The sequence below is a fragment of the Podospora pseudoanserina genome, chromosome 3 (genome assembly GCF_035222485.1).
Source record: "Podospora pseudoanserina strain CBS 124.78 chromosome 3, whole genome shotgun sequence".
Taxonomy (NCBI): Eukaryota; Fungi; Ascomycota; class Sordariomycetes; order Sordariales; family Podosporaceae; genus Podospora; species Podospora pseudoanserina.
The window spans coordinates 2,223,663-2,242,116 of record NC_085922.1 but is presented as its reverse complement, the minus strand read 5'-3'; the positions used below and the strand labels follow the sequence as shown (position 1 = coordinate 2,242,116).

The window sequence follows — 18,454 nt, the reverse complement described above, 5'->3', positions numbered from 1 at the left end:
AAAGGAGGAGGAAAGAAGAAGGGCGGGGGATGTTTGTGTGTTGTTTGTTTTATGACCAAATCTTATGACCCAATGTTATGAATTTTTTTTCCCTGTTAGCTTAGTTTTTCTTGTCTTGTTAACATAAACAGTACTTTCAGGATTCAGGAGTCGACAGAAACAGACAGAGAAAGAAAGATGTTGAGTAGTGTACATGAGATTGATGGGAAATAAGGATGTGATTGTATCAATGGTGAGGTGTGATTGGGTGTGAGCGAAGTCAGAGAGGGTGGGTGATCAGATGTTCGGTTTCACATGGGGCTTCTTATTCTAGACTTGGAAGACACCTCAGCCCACTCGACCACCACGAGACTAGCAACGACTCCCTCGCCAATCTCCCTCTCCTCCATTGCCCCTTCTACCCCAGACAGCAAGAGTCTGCATCGCCAAAATTGCCAACCCAAACAACCCACATAAAAACAGTGAATTGTCCAGATTTTCCACCATTGGTATCTCGTCGCTGTTCCCCGTTCGCCATCCACATCAACCCCCCTTTCCTTCTGCCTCTCTCCTTCCATTCAGTTCCCCATACCTCCTCTGCGGCCCAATCATCCACCCGGAAAACCCCCTCTTGCCCCTTTCCACCCAACCCACCTTCTCCCAGTCTTCTTCCAAAAAACTTGAGCCCTTCATTGCCCTTAACTCCCTGCATCGCAACAAGGGCCGTGGAGGGGGTGGGAGAGGGGGTAGAGGATGAGGGTGGTGAGGATGGCGAAGGTTGATAAAAAGTGTTGGTGTGGGGAGAGGAGCTTGGCGAGGGAGAGGAGATCCACGACGGCGGTATAATCCGACTTTAACTAGTCGTTCCTCGATCAGTTCTTCCGTTTTTCAGCATTCAGTCCATCGAGATAAAGTCATCAACATCAGCAAATACGGCATGTTGATGGATTAGCTTGGTAAAGAACCTAAAACCCGCCATCTCGATGTCGTTGGCACAGCCATTCCTGCGAGTGATGGGACTCTTCTCGGGGGAATGCAAAGCAAGAACCCAAACACCGTTATGTCACGTTCGCTTTCCCACCAACTTTTCTGGTCGATTTCGTGAGGCGAACCAGCATCAGTGTCACCCAAAACCTAGACCTCAAACTCATTATTTTTCCCTCAACCTAAACACCAGCAGTGAACATGCCCCAAAATCAAAAAAAAAATCCCACAAAAGTCCCATTCCATCATATCTACGCCCTCCCTCTCCCACCCTTCCTCACACCACCAAACCCACCCGGACCCTTCTGCTTATCCTGCCCCAACCCCCTCCGTCCAGCAGCAATCCCTCCCCGTCCACCACGTCCACCCCCCCTTCCACCACCTCTCCCACCTCTACCCCGATCACCACCTCTCCCTCTATCCCCCCCTCTCCCCCTCTGATTCCCCGGCCTCTCTCTAATGGCCTTGGCAGCCCCCTCATCAATATCCATCCCATCATCACTATCATCCCCCTCCTCATTCTTCCTCCCCCTCTTCCACTTCAACTTACCCCTCATACCCCTAATCGGCACATCCTTGCCCCTCAGCGCAGCCACGTACGCACCAACTCCACTCTCTTCCTCATTACCACCACCACCCATATCAACATCCATCCCCTCACCCTCCTCCTCCTGCCCCAAAATCAACTTCCCATCCATATCCCTCTTCACCTTCTTCTTCTCCCTTGCCTTCTGCTTCATCGGCTTCGTCGAAGAAATATTCGCCAGTGCGTTACGATCCAGCAGATCCAACGGCTCATCCTCATCCTCCAAAATATACGCGCTCCCCCCCTTGTTCTTCCCACCCTTCTGTTTCCTCCCCGTCATCTCCACATCCGAATCATCACTCTGCTCACCCTCCGACTCGCTGCTGTACAGCGCTTGGTCATACTCGCTCTCAAACCTGTTCTTCCTCCTCCCATCATCCTCCCCATCGCTCTCCTCCGCGTTCTTGGCAGCGTCCTTTCTCCTCTTGCTGCGCTCCTTGGTCTTGCGGATGTTGGTGATAAGCTTCTTGTCGTCCTCCGGGCAGTACCTCATGACCACATCCACCCCAAACCGACGAATCATTCTCTCGATAATGTGCTTGACCTTGGCGCGGAAGTGGCCCTTGTGCTCGTGGCTCCAGACCATCAGGTTGGGGAGGAGAGTCTCCAGACGGGGGAGCATCATCTCGGTGGGCAAGCTGAGGATGCACACCTTGACGAAGCCAAGCACGGACTTGACAATCTCGCGGTTGTTGGAGGTGAGAAAGAGATCCATCGTCTGGACCAAGTCGGACATGGTCGCTTCGCTGATGGTCTCACGGAACTCGTAGAGGATGCGGGTGATGGCGGTGATGGAGGCGGAAATCATGTGGGGGGTGCTACCGGCAAGACCGGCGCTGACCATGGTGAAGAATTCCTCAACGGAGGCCGTAGCGGCAGGGGCGTCCTTGGGCATGTGGGGGACCTTGCTGTTGTCAATGACAGCACCGTGAGAGTTGACCATACGTTGGCCCATAAGAACCAAGAGGTCAAAAGCAATGGTGCGGGCCTTCTCGTTCTGCTCCTTGCAGCTGATGACAACTTCGGAAAGCACCGAGGGGATGAAGTGAAGCTGGGTGTCAGGAACGAAGGGAAGCATGGCAGCAATAGCAGCAAGACGCTCCCTTCTGGCCGGGGCCGACACCTTCTCAGCGCTGGACAGGATAAGAGCCTGGAGCTCTTCGTTTCTCTGAGTAAGGGCAGCACGGCCAATCTCGGCATCAGCCAGGCGTGGGATGAGCTTGTAGGCCTTCTTCTGCAGTTGAGGGTCGTCATCCTTGAAGACAACAAGGGCAGCAATTCTGAAAAGGGCCTCGAAGCTTTCTCTGGGGAGGTAGATGGACATGGTAACAACGAGATCCATCAGGGTGTGGGCGGTAGAGGGCATCTGCTCGCCCTTCTGCTGCTTCTGCTCCTTGGGCTCAGGGGCCTGCTGGAGAGCCTCGGCAAGCTTGGTGCAAACAAGATCGAAAGTCTCGGTCAGGCGGGCAGCAGGGATAATGCTGAGGTAGGCGTTGATAGTCTGAAGAACAGGGCCACGCTTCTGAGGAAGAGTGGTGCTGTAAACGTTGAAGAGAACGGCGAGGAAGTCAGCGGCAAACGTGGTACCAAGGTACCCCAAGTTCTTGGCCGCTGTCTCCTTGCTGACTCTGCTCTCAAGAGCAGGATCGGCTTCCTCGGCCGAGACAACAGCCTGGTTGGACTCGACCAGAGCCTTGAGCGAGCGGCAGACGTCGAGGCGCAACTCAACCTGTTCGTAAAGAAGCGTAGTAAGCGTCTCCGCGAAAGTTTTGTCGAAAGCCTCAGTCAGATCCAGGGGCAAGTCGCAGTAGCCGGGGAGGATAGACCATATCTGTTGAACAACAGTCTCGAAAATCTTGATCTCCATAGTCTTGGGCGCAGCACCGTGGTCCAACACGCGCTGGAACATGGCGGCGCTCACGGGCACAAGTTCGTTCTTAAAGTGCGCCAGGTTGGTGTTGGATGTGTAGTCGCGCAGAAGAGGCAGCAGCCAAGCTCTGCCTGGCTGGCCTCTCGCCGGTCTGACAAGATTCAGGGGGAGAACCTTCAAGACAGACTCAGGACCCATGGCCCGGATGGCCTTCCCAAGAACCTCATCCGCCTCCTGCTTGCCAGTAAACGAGTCGTTTCCGCGCATCTCACCGATGCTCTGAGTGATCTTGAGCATGTAAGGATCCGCCCTCCACCTCAACGAGTCAAACATGGCACCGAGAACGTTGAACGTCTCGAGCCAAGCAGCCTGATACTTGAGCGTCAAAAGGCTCTCGGCAGTCTCGACCAACTGTCCGATGACCTTCTCGTCGTAAATCGATGGCTCAACAAGAACCGAAGCAGGCACGCAGTTGGCCATAAAAGAAACCAAGCACTCGGACGCCGAAATGCGAATGTTCTTGGCCTCAGACTCAAGATAAGAAGCCACCAAGTTGAAAGGGTCCAAAAGCCCCTGGAACGTCTCCTCCGGCTCAACCTGGGCCGAAACGTCGTACGCTCTCGAGAGAATGGCGATCCACGCGGGAAGAAGCTGGGTATCGTTTGGTGCTGGGCGCAACTCCTTGATGATCTCCAATAATCTCGGCAGCTTCGACGAAGCCACATCCTCAGCCATCCCCTCAAAGATCATCTCGAAGATGTCAAACACCGCCATGCTCATGTGCTCGTTTCCGGAGCGAGCGATGCCAAGCAGCAGCTCGCAAAGCGACTCAATCTTCTTGCTCGGCCATCCACCACTAGCCGAAGCAACAGACTTGACCAACTGCAAAGCGTGAATAAGCTCGGGATCAGTCGAAGACTCAGATCCTTTCTTCTCCTTCTTCAACTGAGCGGCCTTCTCAGCCACAGCCTTCAAGCTCATCATGGCAGTCTCGGCGCACATTGGCGCAACAGGGTGGTCGAGCGACGGGCTAGGAGGAGGGCTCCTAAGAATCTTGCGCAGGGCCTCCTGGCCTCTCTTGCGCACCTTCGGCCGAGGGTCAAGCGAAAAGCTCAAGAGACCGCCGACAGCCCGGCGGGGGCCCATGACGGCGGCGCTCTGCTCCCAAGCAACGGCATCCTGAGCAAGCAGCAGACTCTCAAGAACACCAATCGAGGCTCTGACTAACGGGGCATCGGCATCGGGTTGCGACAGGACTGGTGCCAACAGTTCGAGGATCTGGGTGAACTTGGCGCGGAGGAGGGGCTCGGGCGCGTAGGGGGTGACAATGTCGAGGAGGTAGATGACGGGTTGGGCGAGCGTCTTGTTGTCGAGAAGACTGAGCAGGGCAGCGAAGTAAGCTGTTGGTGTGGGTTGTGTGTTTTGTTCCTTGAAGGCGGCCTCGACACCTTCGAGAATGCTGGCGGTCTGCGGATCATGGTCAGTATTCCGTTCGCAGTCCCTTATCAGCCCCCAGCTCTGCAAGAAGCTGTTCAAGACAAGACTGATTAGTGAATAAAACCTACCTGCTTCTGACTCTGCAGATTTGGCGACCGGATCTTGTCCAGCTTCTCCGTCAACGTAAGAGAGGCCATTTTGACGGTTTCTGAGGTCGTCAATGGCATGCAAGTCCGGGGTTCTCCAAGTCAAACTCGAGAAATTTCAGACCAATTCAAAAAAGTTGGGTGTTATCGGTTATCGCAGCGACCCCACCATTTTTGTGCGCGGATAAGGGTTAATCGTGAGCTTAACCTTCACCAGGGTTATGTATGTCTGTCTGACAGGCCAAGAAGGTTCTCACTCATTGCTCTGTAAAACAAATCTCTATCAAATTCACCCTGGCTACCGGTAATCTCATCAGTGTATCATGTACTCGAAAGGTTCCCGCCCTTCTCCCACGAAGCAGCAGCAAATATACCACCATCCACCCCAAACGCCATAATAAACCCCAATCATCATTTCATCATCCTCCTCTCTACGAGAACTCGTTATCTGCCTCCTCAATCTGGTTCTTGATCTTGACCAACAACTCTGTCTTCCACTTGTCCAACCGGCTCATCTGATCGTACGCATAGAGCTCATCCGTAAACACCTCCTGGTTGCCCGCCTCAACAGCCTCAATCAGGGCCGACAGGAGCTTAAACTCACGCTGCGAACCAAACGACGGGTCCTTTTCCCTGTACCTCTCGATATTGCGGCGCGCACTAACCAAGTCCTTGGTCGCCAAAATGCAAATCCCCGCCTTGAAGAAGTACTCCTTGACCGAGTACTTCATCAAGTGGTTATCAAGCGACGAATCAGCCACCTTTTCAAAGTTCTGAATCGCCCTGTGATAATCCCCTTCCAAAGCAGCAATATCCGCCACCTTGAGCCAGAGCTTGTTGGCCAGCCTGTCATCCACGTTAGCATCAACCCATAAAGTGCTTGAATTCCAGAAACCTACGCATTGGCCCCATCCCCCTCATACCACTGTGCAGCCTTCTCATAACTCTCCATCGCCCTCCTCCGATCCCCCAACTCCTCCTCCAGAACCGCCCCTTCGTTCTCCTTGTGACTCGCCGCCCGTCTAAAGTTTCCTTTCTGCGTGTACCGATCAATCGCCACGCCCAAGCACCGGACCGCGTCCTCGGGGTTGTCTTTTCTATAGACCTTGAAGGCGTCCACCATAATGTTGGCCGCGTCGTCGGGTTCGTTCAGCCTGTCTCTGTGGATCTTGGCCGCTTGCTCAAATGCGGTGCCTGCTTCCTTGTCTGCTCCATGTTAGTCCCATCGTTTCCACAGCGACGGAAAGAAGAACGCACTCTTCCCCTCCATCTTGTAAGCATTTCCCGCCTGGACAAACAGCTCCGCCGCATTCTGGAGCTTGTCCTCCTTGCTCCCGCTGAAGAAGCTGAAGCCGCCCGAGGCGCCCGCGAGGGTTTTCTTTGCCTGTTTTGTGTAATCCGTATCAGCGGTGCCCTCTCTTATGCCCGTGTCCAACTGTAGAACGCACCTTCTCCTCCAACGCGCGCGGATCGAGAGCCATGTTGTGTTATTTTATTTCCCCCCTTTTGTTGGTATTTATCGTCTGGAGGTATCGATTTCGTGCTGTCGTCGTCGTCGTCGTCGTCGCAAAATCTGCTCGGGCTTTGATAGACAAGAATGGTTGCGCAGGAGTGTGAGCTGTAGGTGTGTGTAGGTCGGTAAGGCGGGGCCAAGTGGCGGTAGGCCAACAACGGCCGGGCCTAAAAAAGGGAGCTATGACGCCAGCCTACCCTATACCAATCCAGCTAGCTCCTACCCGCAATTAGTTAGCCCACGCGCTCAATTAATTTCACAGCTCACTTCTTCACTCTCAAAACCCCAATCTCGTCATCACGACACGCGGCCGAAAGGTTCACTTATCCAAGCTCCCATATTTTCTCACAAACCCGAAATTTGGCAACAACAATTTCTCACCAACCCATCTGTCCAATTCTTCAAACCAGTCACCAAGACACACACCACCATGATCAAACCTCACCACCTCCTCCGGCAACCCCTCCGCCAAATCCGCCCCCTATCTCACCCCTCTTCAGCCTTTTCAACAACCTCCTACCCCCCCCTACCCCAAAAACCCACCGCCATAAACCCCTCTCACACCCCAGTCGACCCTGACAACCTCCTCTCAAACCCAACCTGGTCCATCACCTCCCTCCTCCCCTCTTCCCCCTCCCCCTCACCATCAACACCATCAATAACCCCACACCAACTCTCCCACCTTCTCAAACTCTCCGCCCTTCCTCCCCCAGAACCAACCTCCCCAGAACCTCACAACAACAACAACAACAACAACTCCAAAATCCTCTCCGACCTCCACTCCCAGCTCCACTTCCTCGCCCACCTCCAATCAGTCAACACATCCAACGTCGAACCCCTATCCTCTATCCGTGACGAGACCCCAGAAGGCCTTGCCGAATCGACAATCACAGTCGACACACTCAAGGAAGCCCTCGACAACGAGGAACGGGTGGGCAAGTGGAAGCGGCCGAGGAGGAGGAGGACGGTTGACGCTACTACCAAAGAGCAGAGAGACGTCGAGAAGTGGGATGTGCTGGGAACCGCCTCCGAAAAGGTCACCGTGGGAGGAGGGGGCTACTTTGTCGTGAGGAGTGGCATGGCCGTTGCGGCAGAGTGAGGTTGGCACTAGTCAGAAAGAGCTACTACCGAGAGAACCCATGAGCATGAAAGAAAAAAAGGTGGAAACTATCACAACAAGTCACAACGACCACCACCGACGCACCATCACCACATATAAAGCAAACATTGCATTGTACTAACATCAAAGCGTTGGTCTCACATAGAGAACGCCCTTCCCCAACTGAAACAACCCAGGCTAATTCAACATACATCAGTTAACACGTTCCCAGCCATGCATAACCCGGCTGCCATAAGTCATAACCATGGCTTCGTCCTGTAAGGTGGCAATCTGGCGCCTGAATATCGCCTCGTGACCATAGTCTTTCATCCCCCAATAAAAAAAATCAACGCAATGGTAGCGATTCCCTGTGCAGATACTCGGTATCAAATCCCTCCAAAACTTCATTTCTTGCCCTTCTTCTTCCTCATGCGGGTACGAATAATACCTTGCTCGGGACCCTTGTTCGTTGTATCCGTCAAGGTGTTCAGGGTCTTGAAAGGGTCCGGCCTGCCCGTCTCAACAGCAGCCCGTCTCGCCTCGTGCTGCCGGAGCTTCTCCTCCCAAATCGACATGGCGTGTTCCTGCTGGGTGGCCTGTTCCTTGTCGATGTCCTCCCAGCCGATGTGATGCAGAATGGTGCCGGCGAGGTATGGGTATCTGAGGTGGCTACTGACCTTAGCAGAGACATCCAATTGCTCGATACTTTCAACCCCGGCGATTCGCTCCAAACCTGCAACTCCATACTCGACACTGCACTGACGGCAGAGGAAGCCCAGGATGTAGTCGTTCTCCGAGTACACATTGACCATGCGACCCGTCACCACACTTCTCATGGCGACCCAGATGGCCGTCTCCGAAGGCGCCGGAAGGCCCATGACCACCACGTTCTCCACCAAACCAAACGCCCGTCGCTCGGCCAAGATGGCCATACAGGTGTAAATAGCGCGGGCACCGAGGCTGTACCCGACCAGCGAGACACCACGCTCACCGGGCGCCTTGCTTGAGATGATATCAGCAAGAATAGAGCCCAGCTTGTCGGCGCGGACCATGCAGGTGTTCCAGGGGTTGTCGACAATCTTGCTGAGCTTTAGAAGAGAGGCCGGCCAACGGGCGTCGATCAGACTAGTATAAACTGGCCCGTGGCGGTCAGCACTCTTCGCAGGGTCAGGCTGAAGGAGCTTGGAACTGGGCTCACTAGACCGAGCAATGATTTCCTTCTTGGCGATGGACCACGCGGCGCTCTTGACCATGGTCTCGAGCGCCGTGTTCAGCTTGACCAGGTTGTCGAGCTCCCAACGAACCACATACACCTCATTCTGCTCCCCCAAGCATCTCCAGGGGCGGAAGATGTCCGTCTTGTTAGGCAGCCAGGCACCGACTCCCAACACGACTCGAATCCGGCGATGATCTGGAACAATCTCGCTAATTTTGAAACACTCCTCGTTGACAATGCCGCGAAGAGGAATAAAGCCGGCGTCACTAACGTCTTTGGCGTGTTGTTCCATAGTTTTACCGCCAGCTCGACAAGGGCACATACCGAGAACGTTTCCGACAACGAGGCCACTCTCAGCCATCGTGCCAAGAAGGCCCGCGGCTGTAGTGCTCCCAACCCCCATACCACCAGTGACTGAACCGATGCTGGCAGCAATCAGCGGAGCTGCGAGATTGCCGCTGGGCACAAAGTGAGCGCCTGCCGGGCCGGCTCGTCTCCGAGAAGACTTGTTCTCCTCCGTCCTCTTCAAAGCCACCTCTTCAAATGACACCGTCTTGGCAAGCTCAGCGAAGGCCTTGCTAATTCTCACCTCTTCCTCGGTCAAGACACGCAGTGGTAAGCGAAGGGACGAGGTGATGTTGAGCATCAAGATGCGGGTGTAGGCGTTGTAGCTCTCAAGCGAGAGCAGCAAAAGCATGAGGCAATGGAGCAAGAGACATCTCTTGCCTGCCGGGAGAGTCGAAAGCGCTGTTGCAATGGGCGGGTACAGTTGCCAGAAGGCAGGATCGGCTTCCACGGTGATGGGTGTGACATTGATCATGGTAGCCGGCTGCGAGTCTGCCACATGGTCAGGACGTCCAACTGGGACCCAGCCGTCGGCCTGGGTCTGGAACTTACTGTTTGCCCTCTTTTTCTTATAGGACGACGAGCCTCTCTTGGGCCCATACCCATACTGATTGCCGTAGTCGTTCGCCTTTCGGATCGAAATGTCGCCAGCACGCTTGAGCACAGCCGTCTGCCAGCGCTTGAAGTGCATCAGCGCCTCCTTCTTGAGCTCCTGTTGGCGAGGGCCGAGTGGCACGTCAGGCTCCCTCTGGGCTGGGGATGGAGGGGCGTCCGATGAGGTGCTATTGTCAGTTCTTCTGCCATTGGACCGACCTCCCTTCTTAGAGCGCGATGGCTTGACATTCTCCTGCTTCTCTGGGGCCTTTCTGGGCTGCTCTTCGACCGGCTTGGTCAAGCTGAGGTCTCTGAGATAGGGGGGAAGCTTGTTCCAAACCGTGATGCGGACGGGCAGGGGGTTGCTCTCGGGTGGAAACACATCAAACAACTGGGTTGTCTGCTTCTGCATCATGTCGGTCAGTCTATTGATGAGCGAGCTGACTTCGACCTTTTCGGCATGGTTGAGAAGGGAGGAGAAGTCGGCCTCCCGCCTGGGAGTGTTGGGCCGGGGCCGGCCACTGGGTGGCATTTCCTCTGTAGCTGCGGTACTGGTAACGGACGCCCCGTCTTCAGTGGGTTGGGGCTGGACCTGGACCTGGGCCTGGGGATGCGGATGGGGGTGGGGATGGGGATGCTGCGATACTGTTGGGACGTCTTCTTCGTTTTCGGACGACTGGTCGTGCACCTCCAGGAGGTCAAAGAGGGTTTTAGCCATGATGAGGACGGGAAGGAGGGGTTCTGCTGGAGGAAAGATGGTGCTGGATGCCTGGCTGTCCAAGGAAGGCGTGGTGTTGCCGCAGCAAGATGTGTTCTCTGCGAAGGAAGGTGTCGGCTTCTCTTGAAGGGGAAGGAGTGCCTCTTATGATGGAAAGAAGGGGTGTTGTCGCAAAAGAAGGTGTGTTCTTGATAAAGGAAGGTGTGATGTTGTCGTCTCTTGGAGGGGAGGTTGCTGTTACTCTGAGTGTGACTTCCTGTTTCGAGGGGGGCCGTCGCAAAGCAGCGAGCTCAAGAGGCAGTCGCGAGGGAGGACTGAGAAGGCGGCGACTCGGGAGTCGGGCACCCAACCAACCTCACCGGGCTTCTGGATCTGAATCTGGAGATGGAAGAGGAAATGGCGATGCGACGAGGTGAGCCCGATTAGGACAGGTTCAGTTTTCTGTTTCTGTTTCTGTTTGCGCGATCGGGATGCCGCTTCCCTCCTGCTGTGATACTTGAGCTCTGATTTGACGTCACCAGCGCCTGTCCTGGACTGTGTGGGTTGCTGCAGGAGGAAGCCTCTTCTTATTGAAAAAGAGAAGAATGAAGCAGCAGAAGAGGTCGCAAAAGTCGCAGAAGTCGCAGAAGTCGCAAGTGGCCGGCAAAGAAATCCCTTTGGTCAACAGGCTGCGACGAGGGGGAGGGTGAAAGCGAACTGTCTCGGCAGTAAGTGTTCAATGCCCCGCCTGCTTCTTGAACATGTCTTGTGAAAGCAGTCCCTCTCTGTGTATCAACCAGTTGAACGAGCCGGCCTTCAGAGGTGAGTTCGGTGCGACATCATTGAAGCTGGCGGGCATGATCCTCGCCGTCGCCGCGTGCTCCCGCCTGGTTGGGGTATCTCGCTCTGGCTGCCGGCTGTTAATTTCCAGGGCATATCGACCACAGCTGGCATCTCCTCTCTGGCAGATGCTGGGGACTGGTATCCCCTCAAAGATTGGGATGAAAATGGGTTTGTGTGAAGGAAACTGGGAGAGGTTTGGGAAACACCGCCAAGAAGAAGTCGAAGGACAGTTGCCGCCAGGTATTCCAGGCCCATTACATTTATTGTATTCTGGAACGACTCTATTTTGCTGCTCTTCCAGTAATAAGAATCCAGGCTGCTACAGTTCGCTCTTGCCGTTTGAGGTTCAAGCCTACTCATCCCATCACATCACCCTGCTATGTATACTACTGCGGTGTTGAGTCGAATGCAAGGCACCCGACATACATAGGTACAAACAAAACATTCATTGACATATTATTAAAGGACCCTGAAAACCGGCACTCAACCCCATTGGTTACATCGCATAAGCCTGCCTCCTCTATTCCCCCATACCCATCCCAGCTCTTGTCAGGGGTCTATCAATCAATACCGACCGTTTGAAAGGATGGGTCAGCTCCTCTCAGATTGGAAGTTCGGGACCGGGTCGATGTCCCGCTGCAAGCCCAGCCGGGGAGCCAGGGTCCAAGACAAGCTTCCAGAACGAAACCCCAGATTTTTGTTTCGGGATCGACGCCCCACATCTCTCGCTGGCTGACGTCTGTGCGCCACAACCACAACCACAAACCACACTTGCCGTGCCGTGGGGCTCTCTTTCTGACCCAGCCATAGCCTGATTCTTAAGCAGAACATCATCACTCCACCCAACTTTTTGAGCATCAATCACAGGCCATATCGCTCTGTGTCTCTGTCTCGATACCCAAGCAACTTGCGTCTGTTTCCGCTTTGACTGTGTCACTCTACAGGTCTAGCTTTGTGTCACAGCCCAACACAACCCCGCACTGTCGATATTCCGCGAGATTCTCTCCCTCGACTTCTGGCCGAGCACCTCGACGACTGACTGCCCTCTCTACGCCCCATATCAAAGCCAGAATGTCCTCCAACGATACCCCCTCCCACCCAACAACCCAACAGCACCAACGCGAACCCAGAACAGGCACCATATCAACCACCCAAACAATCACCACAACCTCAACCTCCCCCCAACAAGCCATCCTCCGCCTCCGTGGTGCCCACGCCCCCAGTTCACGGACGGTGCAATGGTCAGAAGACGTCATAGACAATGAAGGTCTGAACCGCAAGAAGTCAAAAGGTATTTATTCTCTCCTCTCCCTTTCCCCTTCCCCTTTCTCCAAGCTAAACCCCACCAGTATGCTGCATCTACCACCGCCCCAAAGGCGTCGACGAATCCTCCTCCGAATCCTCCTCCTCTGACTCTTCCGACTCCGACTCGGATTCCGATGGTGGAAAGGGTGACCTCGACCGACAAGGGAAATCAGATAGTGGGAGAAGACGTGTTCACAATCACAACGACGACGACAAGTGCAACGGACATCATCATCATCATCACAGCAGGGGAAGGAAAAAGAACGGGGACGAGGGGGGGAGTAGAAGAAGAAAGAGAAAGCCGAGCCCGAATGCGTATGAGAAGATGCCTGATTATGGGATTAAACCGCCTGGAAAGGGGAAGGATAAGGACACTTCTGGAGATGGGGGGCCGATGAAGGCTTAGTCCGGGGTGTTGTATATGTCGGTGTTTGGAAGGGGGATGGGTTGTTCTGTGTAGGAATAGGGGGGCGTTGGGGGAGTATGATACCATCTATTTTTTCGATACCTTGAGGGGAGGTTTACGCATTGGGTTGGTTGCATAGAGCAAGCAGGTAGCCAGGCATCTTCACACACATGGAAATCAACCTTGCATGGTTTTTCCTTTTGTAAGCGATGTTCCATTTCTTTCATTTTAAACATCATGGACTCAATGTGATTTACCTCATGCTTGAGCTGGCTCAGGAACATGTAGTAGATATTTCGAGGCGAACTTTAGATTTGTTTGTTTGTACTCTCTGAGAAGGCATCATTGGTTGTTTACCACCAAAGTTTGTGCTCAACGCTTTGCATTTATTCATCTCTCCCATTCCTCCCTTCATACCCCTCCCTCCTATGATGCTATGTATGTGTTATTTTCCCCTTAACCTAGCCACCCTCCTCCCAAGAAAAAAAGAAAAAAAAACGAAAAAAAGAAAAGCAAAAAAAGAGATTTGCTAACCAACAATGATTACAACCTTTCTTTCTTTTCTTTCTTCTTCCGCTATCTTACAAAGATTACAACAACAACTTCCCTCTGTGTGTCTGCTTTGCATGTATTCCTCTCTCTCACTCTCTCTTGTGGCTCAACCTATCGCGCAGAACAAAACCTCCCAGATGCTCTCCCACCCACTTCACCCCCCCAAAGCCTCAAAACCCCAAATGATATCAAAAATAAATAAATCTGATGATAGCCACCCTCTCCCTCTCCCTCCCTCCCTACCCATCCCCCTTCCCGGCAAGCAACACACACCAAAAAGATTATCAAGACACTACTTTAAAACCCAAAACCAACGCTTTCAACCAAACCAAATGAAAACCCCCCTAACCCTACCCTACCCTACCCTACTTCGGCACCACAAACTCCGCCGGCGCCCCCAGCATACTAGCAACCTGCTTCCTCTGCACCTTTTCCTCCCCCATCCCCCGCGCTCGGAACCCCTTGAATCGCCCTCGGCTCCTTCATCAAGCCCGGATCTAACCTCACCGGCACCCTCGTGACCACACTCCTGTAATCCCCCGAAAACTTCGCGCTCGGCACCGGCACCGACGCCGTCCTCCAGATATGATCGCTCGTGTCCCCCAAATAACTCGGCACTTTCGCTCCCTGACGGTTATGTCCCCCGCCCATGTAAGAGGGCGTTAACCCATGAGATGCCCTCAAAGTGGACAGACGGGACAGGCCAGCAGAAAACGTCGGCTTCCCCCTCGCCTTCTTGGCCAGAATGACCTCGTCAAAGAGGCGGATCGCTGGGTCCGATTGCGGTTGTCTCTCGCGCTCGTGGATGAATTCGTTGAATGCTACACTTCGTTAGTTTTGTCATGACACCCTTAGAAAGGTTGGTGGGGGGGAAGGGGGAGAAACATACCCTGCGTGTCCCTCATCATAGTAGCATACTCCTGCTGATCATACGGTAAACTCCTAATAAACCCATCCATATCAAACGCATACAACTGCCCATGCCCCTTCTGCTCCCTCGTCGGCCTCCCCAAATGCTTCCGGTACGTATACAGCAAACTAGCCAGACACCTCACAAACGCGGCCCTCACCCTGTCCGGATGGAACGCCTCCGGGCACACCAGGCTCACAAACCCCAAGCACCTGTTGTGACTCAAACAGTCACACCCGTTGCATTTATACAGCCCATCCCCCTCCGACCTCTCGTCGCACACCGTGCACGTAGACCCCGTCTCCGTCGGCTCCCAGTTGAAGCAGTGCCCCTCTACCCAAACGGTATTCTCCGTATTTTTAACCGGCTGCACCATCATGTTGGGCATGATGGTCGAGGCAGCAATCGTCGACTGCGCATACGTCGAGGGCGCATAACCCCCAAACGAAGACTGCGAGTCGATCGAGATGGCCGAGATGGACATGTTCTGCGTGTGGCCGTTCAGAAAAGGCAGGCTCGGGCGGTGGGCCATGGAAGGATGGGGAGGCTGCTTGTCCACCCCAAACGAGGAGCTGCGCCTCGACCTCTCGTCAAAATGCCCAGAGCGCTTCTCCCTCAGCGTAGCCGCAAACCCGGAATCGCTCCTGGAGATGGGAGTGATGGGCATGGGGGGAAAGTTCATCGACACGGGCGAGACAGACGACGGCGGGCTGCCCTTGCTGGACTTGGACGTCGGCGGTCGCTCCATCCTGGAAGGGTCAATCTTGGCCTGGGCAAAAGCGTTGAATAACGGCGTCCGGATGCACTCTGGCGGATCTGGCTCGGCAAAGGTGGATGAGTTTTGCGACACCCACTTGCCCAGTGAGCTCTTCATCGGGAGGGGGTTGAACAGCGTCTCGTTTTCTGCCGAGTACGCGTCGTATGGGAAGGCCTCGATTGCGTATGGGGGTGGTCCCGGTGTGACTCCATATCTCAGTCTGTGAGGAGCGGCGATCTGAAGGAGCGAGAGAAGCTTTCGTCGGTGCTGCCGTGGCAGGCTGACCGCTTGGTGTGTGGCGTCGATACTGTCTTTGTCGAGGTCCACAAGGACGTAATCGTCGTCAGGAAGCTCAATCTTCTCGTAGCGTCTCTCAATACCAACAATATAGGGGCAAGGGGCTTCCAGGGCCGAGATGAGTCGGGCAGGCAAGACCGGAATGAAGATGCTAGCCCATTTCAAGGGGTACAGCAAATTGGCCAACGCATGGCAGGCAAGGTGCAGCATGCCAGTGTGTGATGAGAGGAAGATGATGCGTCCTTCCGACATGGCATACTCGAAGAGCAGGACGATGTTTTCCAGAGACAGGCATCTGAACAGGGCGTAGATATCAATACTGCGCGATCCAGGAAGCTCATTGGCAGCCTCCTTGCGGGCATACAGCCGCAGCTCTCGCACGCCCAACTCCACCTGGGTCAGAGAACTGAGGGGGCTAAAAGCTTCGGTGCAGAGGTTCACGACATAGCGCTCCAAAGGCTGCCAGCGTCCAACCTTGGGCGAGCTCGGCGGGATCCGGAGAACGGCGCCGTCGGTCATGGGTACCGTGACAGCTCGCAACCATTCTTTCCAAAACTGCATCTTGGCTGGATCTCTACCCAAAATGCCAAACGCCCTAGGAGCCCAGAGGCCCGTCTCGCCGGCGGTCAGACCGTCAATCTTGGACGCCGCGCCATGCCTCAACGGCCTCAGCATCTCCGTCATGAGCGCGATCTTTTCCTCCACCGCGCTAATCTGCTCGTCCAGAGACTCGCGGGCGGCCGATCCCGAGGGGACGGTACCCAGCTTCGCGAGCAGCTGTGACAGATACGCCCGCTCTGCGGCTAGACGACCGCCAAGACTAGCAGCGAGCTCCCTTTCCTCGTTGCTCATGTGTCTTTGTCGCCATCGCTCGCACCTCTTCTCGACCTCGTCCGCCACCTCTGCGTGCAGTGCCACCCAGACAATGATGGTAATGCCGTAAATCTTGGAGTTGTCGTCCGACGTCATGGTGAATCCGTGCCAGGTCGAGCGAGGCCGGTCGTCCGAGGAGACAATCTGGATGTCGTTGGGAAAGGCAAACATGGGCACGTAGTCGGGGAACTTTCCTCTCCTGGCCAGGTCGTCGGCCGAGGCGTCTCGCGGGGGATATCGATCAAGCAGAACTGGCTCAAACCGCCTCTTAAGCGGGTGCATGTCTGGATCGAGGTTCAGCGGTTCCGGGGGTGGGATGACGGAGTTGTAGTTGCTCAGGCGCTTCGCCGTCCGGATAGAGGCTAGTGATCCTACAGTCAGCACACGAACCGCAGATGGCAGGGATTCCAAGGCAGCGAGAGAGTCTGTCGATGCCGATCTGCTACACGTACCCGCTCGAGGAGTCATTGGCTGCTTTCTCACGCTGCTCATATCCCTAAAACTCATCTTGCGGCGAATGCTGCCGCGGATGCTCTTCAGAGGGCTCTTTCTCCCGCTCTCGGCGTCCTCGGCCTTGAGTCTCTCGGTCCTGGGGTTTACCATGGGCGGTCTCGACTGGACCCTTGCGCCTGCGCTGAAGGTCAGGTCGTCGAGGAAGTTCTCGCGTTCGGCGGCAAACTTGAGGAGGGCCTTGTCAAAGTCAAAGTCGGCGGGGAATCCGTCGAATCCAATGCCTTGTCCTCCGCCCAAGCTTCCCAGATCAAAGCCGTTGGTGCCGCTGGTGCCGTTGGTCCCGTTGGCAAGGCCGGTGTTGAGGCTGGGCGGGGGGTTCGGCCGGATGGTTGCGCTGCTACGGTTACTTTTGGTAATGTCCTTCTCCTCAACGTCATCCTGAGATGGTTCTTCGCTACCGGATAGGGAGAGCTTAGACATGACGGACAAACGGTTAGCCGAGTTCTGGCGCGAGTGACGAGCCGTGGCGCGCGACGGCGTCGCTACCGACCGGTCGGTCTCCGCCTCTCCATCCTCGTCCTCGACGATGGTGTCCTCAACGTCCAACTGGGAGGCTGGTTCATCGTCGTATTTAACGTCTTCTATGCCTGCAATCCAGAAGTAGTCGGCAAGGGGAGCCGAAGTATTGTTGCCGTCCATGGCATATCACAGCCACGCGGTGGCTCTTTTCTTGTTCTTGTTCCTGTTCTCGGTCTTGTTCTTGTGGTGTATCGGTTCGTTATCGGCGCCCTGCGGGTGGAACAAAGGGCAGGCAGTCAGTCGCAGTTGATCGCCAGGCGCGAGGTGGGTATGGATGGGTGCGGTGGATGCGGGTGATCGGTGTCGGTGTCGGTGTCGGTGTCGGTGAGCGCGACTTTGGTTCGTCTACACTTCAAGTTGGCACCTGGTCCCGCGGTGAGATAGATGGTGGGCAGAGACAAGAGCGGTCCCCGCCCCCTGAACACACTGCCTTTTTCCCAAGTCTACCGGAGCTTGGATATCGCCGACTGGGTGTTGGGCACCTCACGAGATACCTGGTAGGTAGTAGATGCACCACCGTTATCGAAGGCGGTCGGAGGTGGAGGTGGGCAGAAAGAGCCCGGCGGGATTTGGATGGGATGGGACGGTCAAATAGAGTGAAAGGACAGAAACAGGGCGCGTCTGGAGCTGTTCTTTGCTTCGGGATGGAGGTTGCCCGTTGTTTTGGAAGGGCAACAGGTAGGAATATTTTTCTTATTTCTGGGGATTTGCCTGCCCCCAGGGGGATGGAGGTGGATGGACGTCCCAGGACGTGCATCTGCATTTAGGCCTAAAAAGCTGACCCTTGTCGCTGGCTGCAGGAGGTGCCGCACCGAAAACCCCTGCGTTCCCCCCCAGCTGCCCACCCCCCATTTCTGGCAGGGCCCCTGTCCTTTAGGTACCTAACTGAACTTCCCCCTCTCAATCACGACACACATCGCATCCATGATCAACGACGACACTAGACAAGTCCAGACTCTCTCTCGTCCCAGTCAGAAACCAAAAACCGTTTCCAGATTCCCACATGTACGAGC

General features: G+C 54.9%; 6 protein-coding genes across 6 annotated transcripts; 2 read left to right on the top strand and 4 right to left on the bottom strand.

The window, feature by feature from the left end:
- Positions 1-1,214: 1,214 nt before the first annotated feature.
- RRP12 (pre-rRNA processing protein) lies at positions 1,215-5,083 on the bottom strand (the record flags this gene model as incomplete). Its single annotated transcript, XM_062945758.1, has 2 exons — positions 1,215-4,886; positions 4,985-5,083. 2 exons carry the CDS (start codon positions 5,081-5,083, stop codon positions 1,215-1,217), a joined length of 3,771 nt encoding a protein of 1,256 aa, XP_062801786.1.
- Positions 5,084-5,433: 350 nt separating this feature from the next.
- On the bottom strand, positions 5,434-6,646 carry SEC17 (vesicular-fusion protein S17; the record flags this gene model as incomplete). Its single annotated transcript, XM_062945757.1, is given in 4 exon segments — positions 5,434-5,848; positions 5,902-6,208; positions 6,260-6,437; positions 6,451-6,646. 4 exon segments carry the CDS (start codon positions 6,481-6,483, stop codon positions 5,434-5,436), a joined length of 933 nt encoding a protein of 310 aa, XP_062801785.1. The 5' UTR covers positions 6,484-6,646.
- Positions 6,647-6,945: 299 nt separating this feature from the next.
- On the top strand, positions 6,946-7,614 carry QC764_306510 (uncharacterized protein; the record flags this gene model as incomplete). The annotated part of the gene is made up of 1 exon (XM_062945756.1): positions 6,946-7,614. One exon carries the CDS (start codon positions 6,946-6,948, stop codon positions 7,612-7,614), a length of 669 nt encoding a protein of 222 aa, XP_062801784.1.
- Positions 7,615-7,770: 156 nt separating this feature from the next.
- Positions 7,771-10,904, bottom strand: QC764_306500 (uncharacterized protein). The gene is made up of 2 exons (XM_062945755.1): positions 8,813-10,904; positions 7,771-8,749 (listed from the first exon to the last, which is right to left on the bottom strand). The coding sequence occupies exons 1-2, from the start codon at positions 10,485-10,487 to the stop codon at positions 8,019-8,021; spliced, it is 2,406 nt and encodes an 801-aa protein (XP_062801783.1). The 5' UTR covers positions 10,488-10,904; the 3' UTR covers positions 7,771-8,018.
- A 1,476-nt stretch (positions 10,905-12,380) lies between these two features.
- On the top strand, positions 12,381-13,487 carry YPI1 (Type 1 phosphatases regulator ypi1; the record flags this gene model as incomplete). Its single annotated transcript, XM_062945754.1, has 2 exons — positions 12,381-12,600; positions 12,659-13,487. 2 exons carry the CDS (start codon positions 12,381-12,383, stop codon positions 13,018-13,020), a joined length of 582 nt encoding a protein of 193 aa, XP_062801782.1. The 3' UTR covers positions 13,021-13,487.
- A 443-nt stretch (positions 13,488-13,930) lies between these two features.
- QC764_306480 (uncharacterized protein) lies at positions 13,931-18,267 on the bottom strand. The gene is made up of 3 exons (XM_062945753.1): positions 16,862-18,267; positions 14,462-16,780; positions 13,931-14,393 (listed from the first exon to the last, which is right to left on the bottom strand). The coding sequence occupies exons 1-3, from the start codon at positions 17,559-17,561 to the stop codon at positions 13,978-13,980; spliced, it is 3,435 nt and encodes a 1,144-aa protein (XP_062801781.1). The 5' UTR covers positions 17,562-18,267; the 3' UTR covers positions 13,931-13,977.
- Positions 18,268-18,454: the final 187 nt, after the last annotated feature.

What these genes read in the sequence shown, in the direction of transcription:
- QC764_306500 (XM_062945755.1), bottom strand. Translation starts at nt 10,487, where the DNA reads ATGGCTAAAACCCTCTTTGACCTCCTGGAGGTGCACGACCAGTCGTCC. An exon ending in GGAAATCATTGCTCGGTCTA is followed by an intron (nt 8,750 to 8,812) that starts GTGAGCCCAGTT and finishes GCCACGGGCCAG; the next exon opens with TTTATACTAGTCTGATCGAC.
- QC764_306480 (XM_062945753.1), bottom strand. Translation starts at nt 17,561, where the DNA reads ATGGACGGCAACAATACTTCGGCTCCCCTTGCCGACTACTTCTGGATT. An exon ending in GCCAATGACTCCTCGAGCGG is followed by an intron (nt 16,781 to 16,861) that starts GTACGTGTAGCA and finishes TGCTGACTGTAG; the next exon opens with GATCACTAGCCTCTATCCGG. An exon ending in TATGATGAGGGACACGCAGG is followed by an intron (nt 14,394 to 14,461) that starts GTATGTTTCTCC and finishes AACGAAGTGTAG; the next exon opens with CATTCAACGAATTCATCCAC.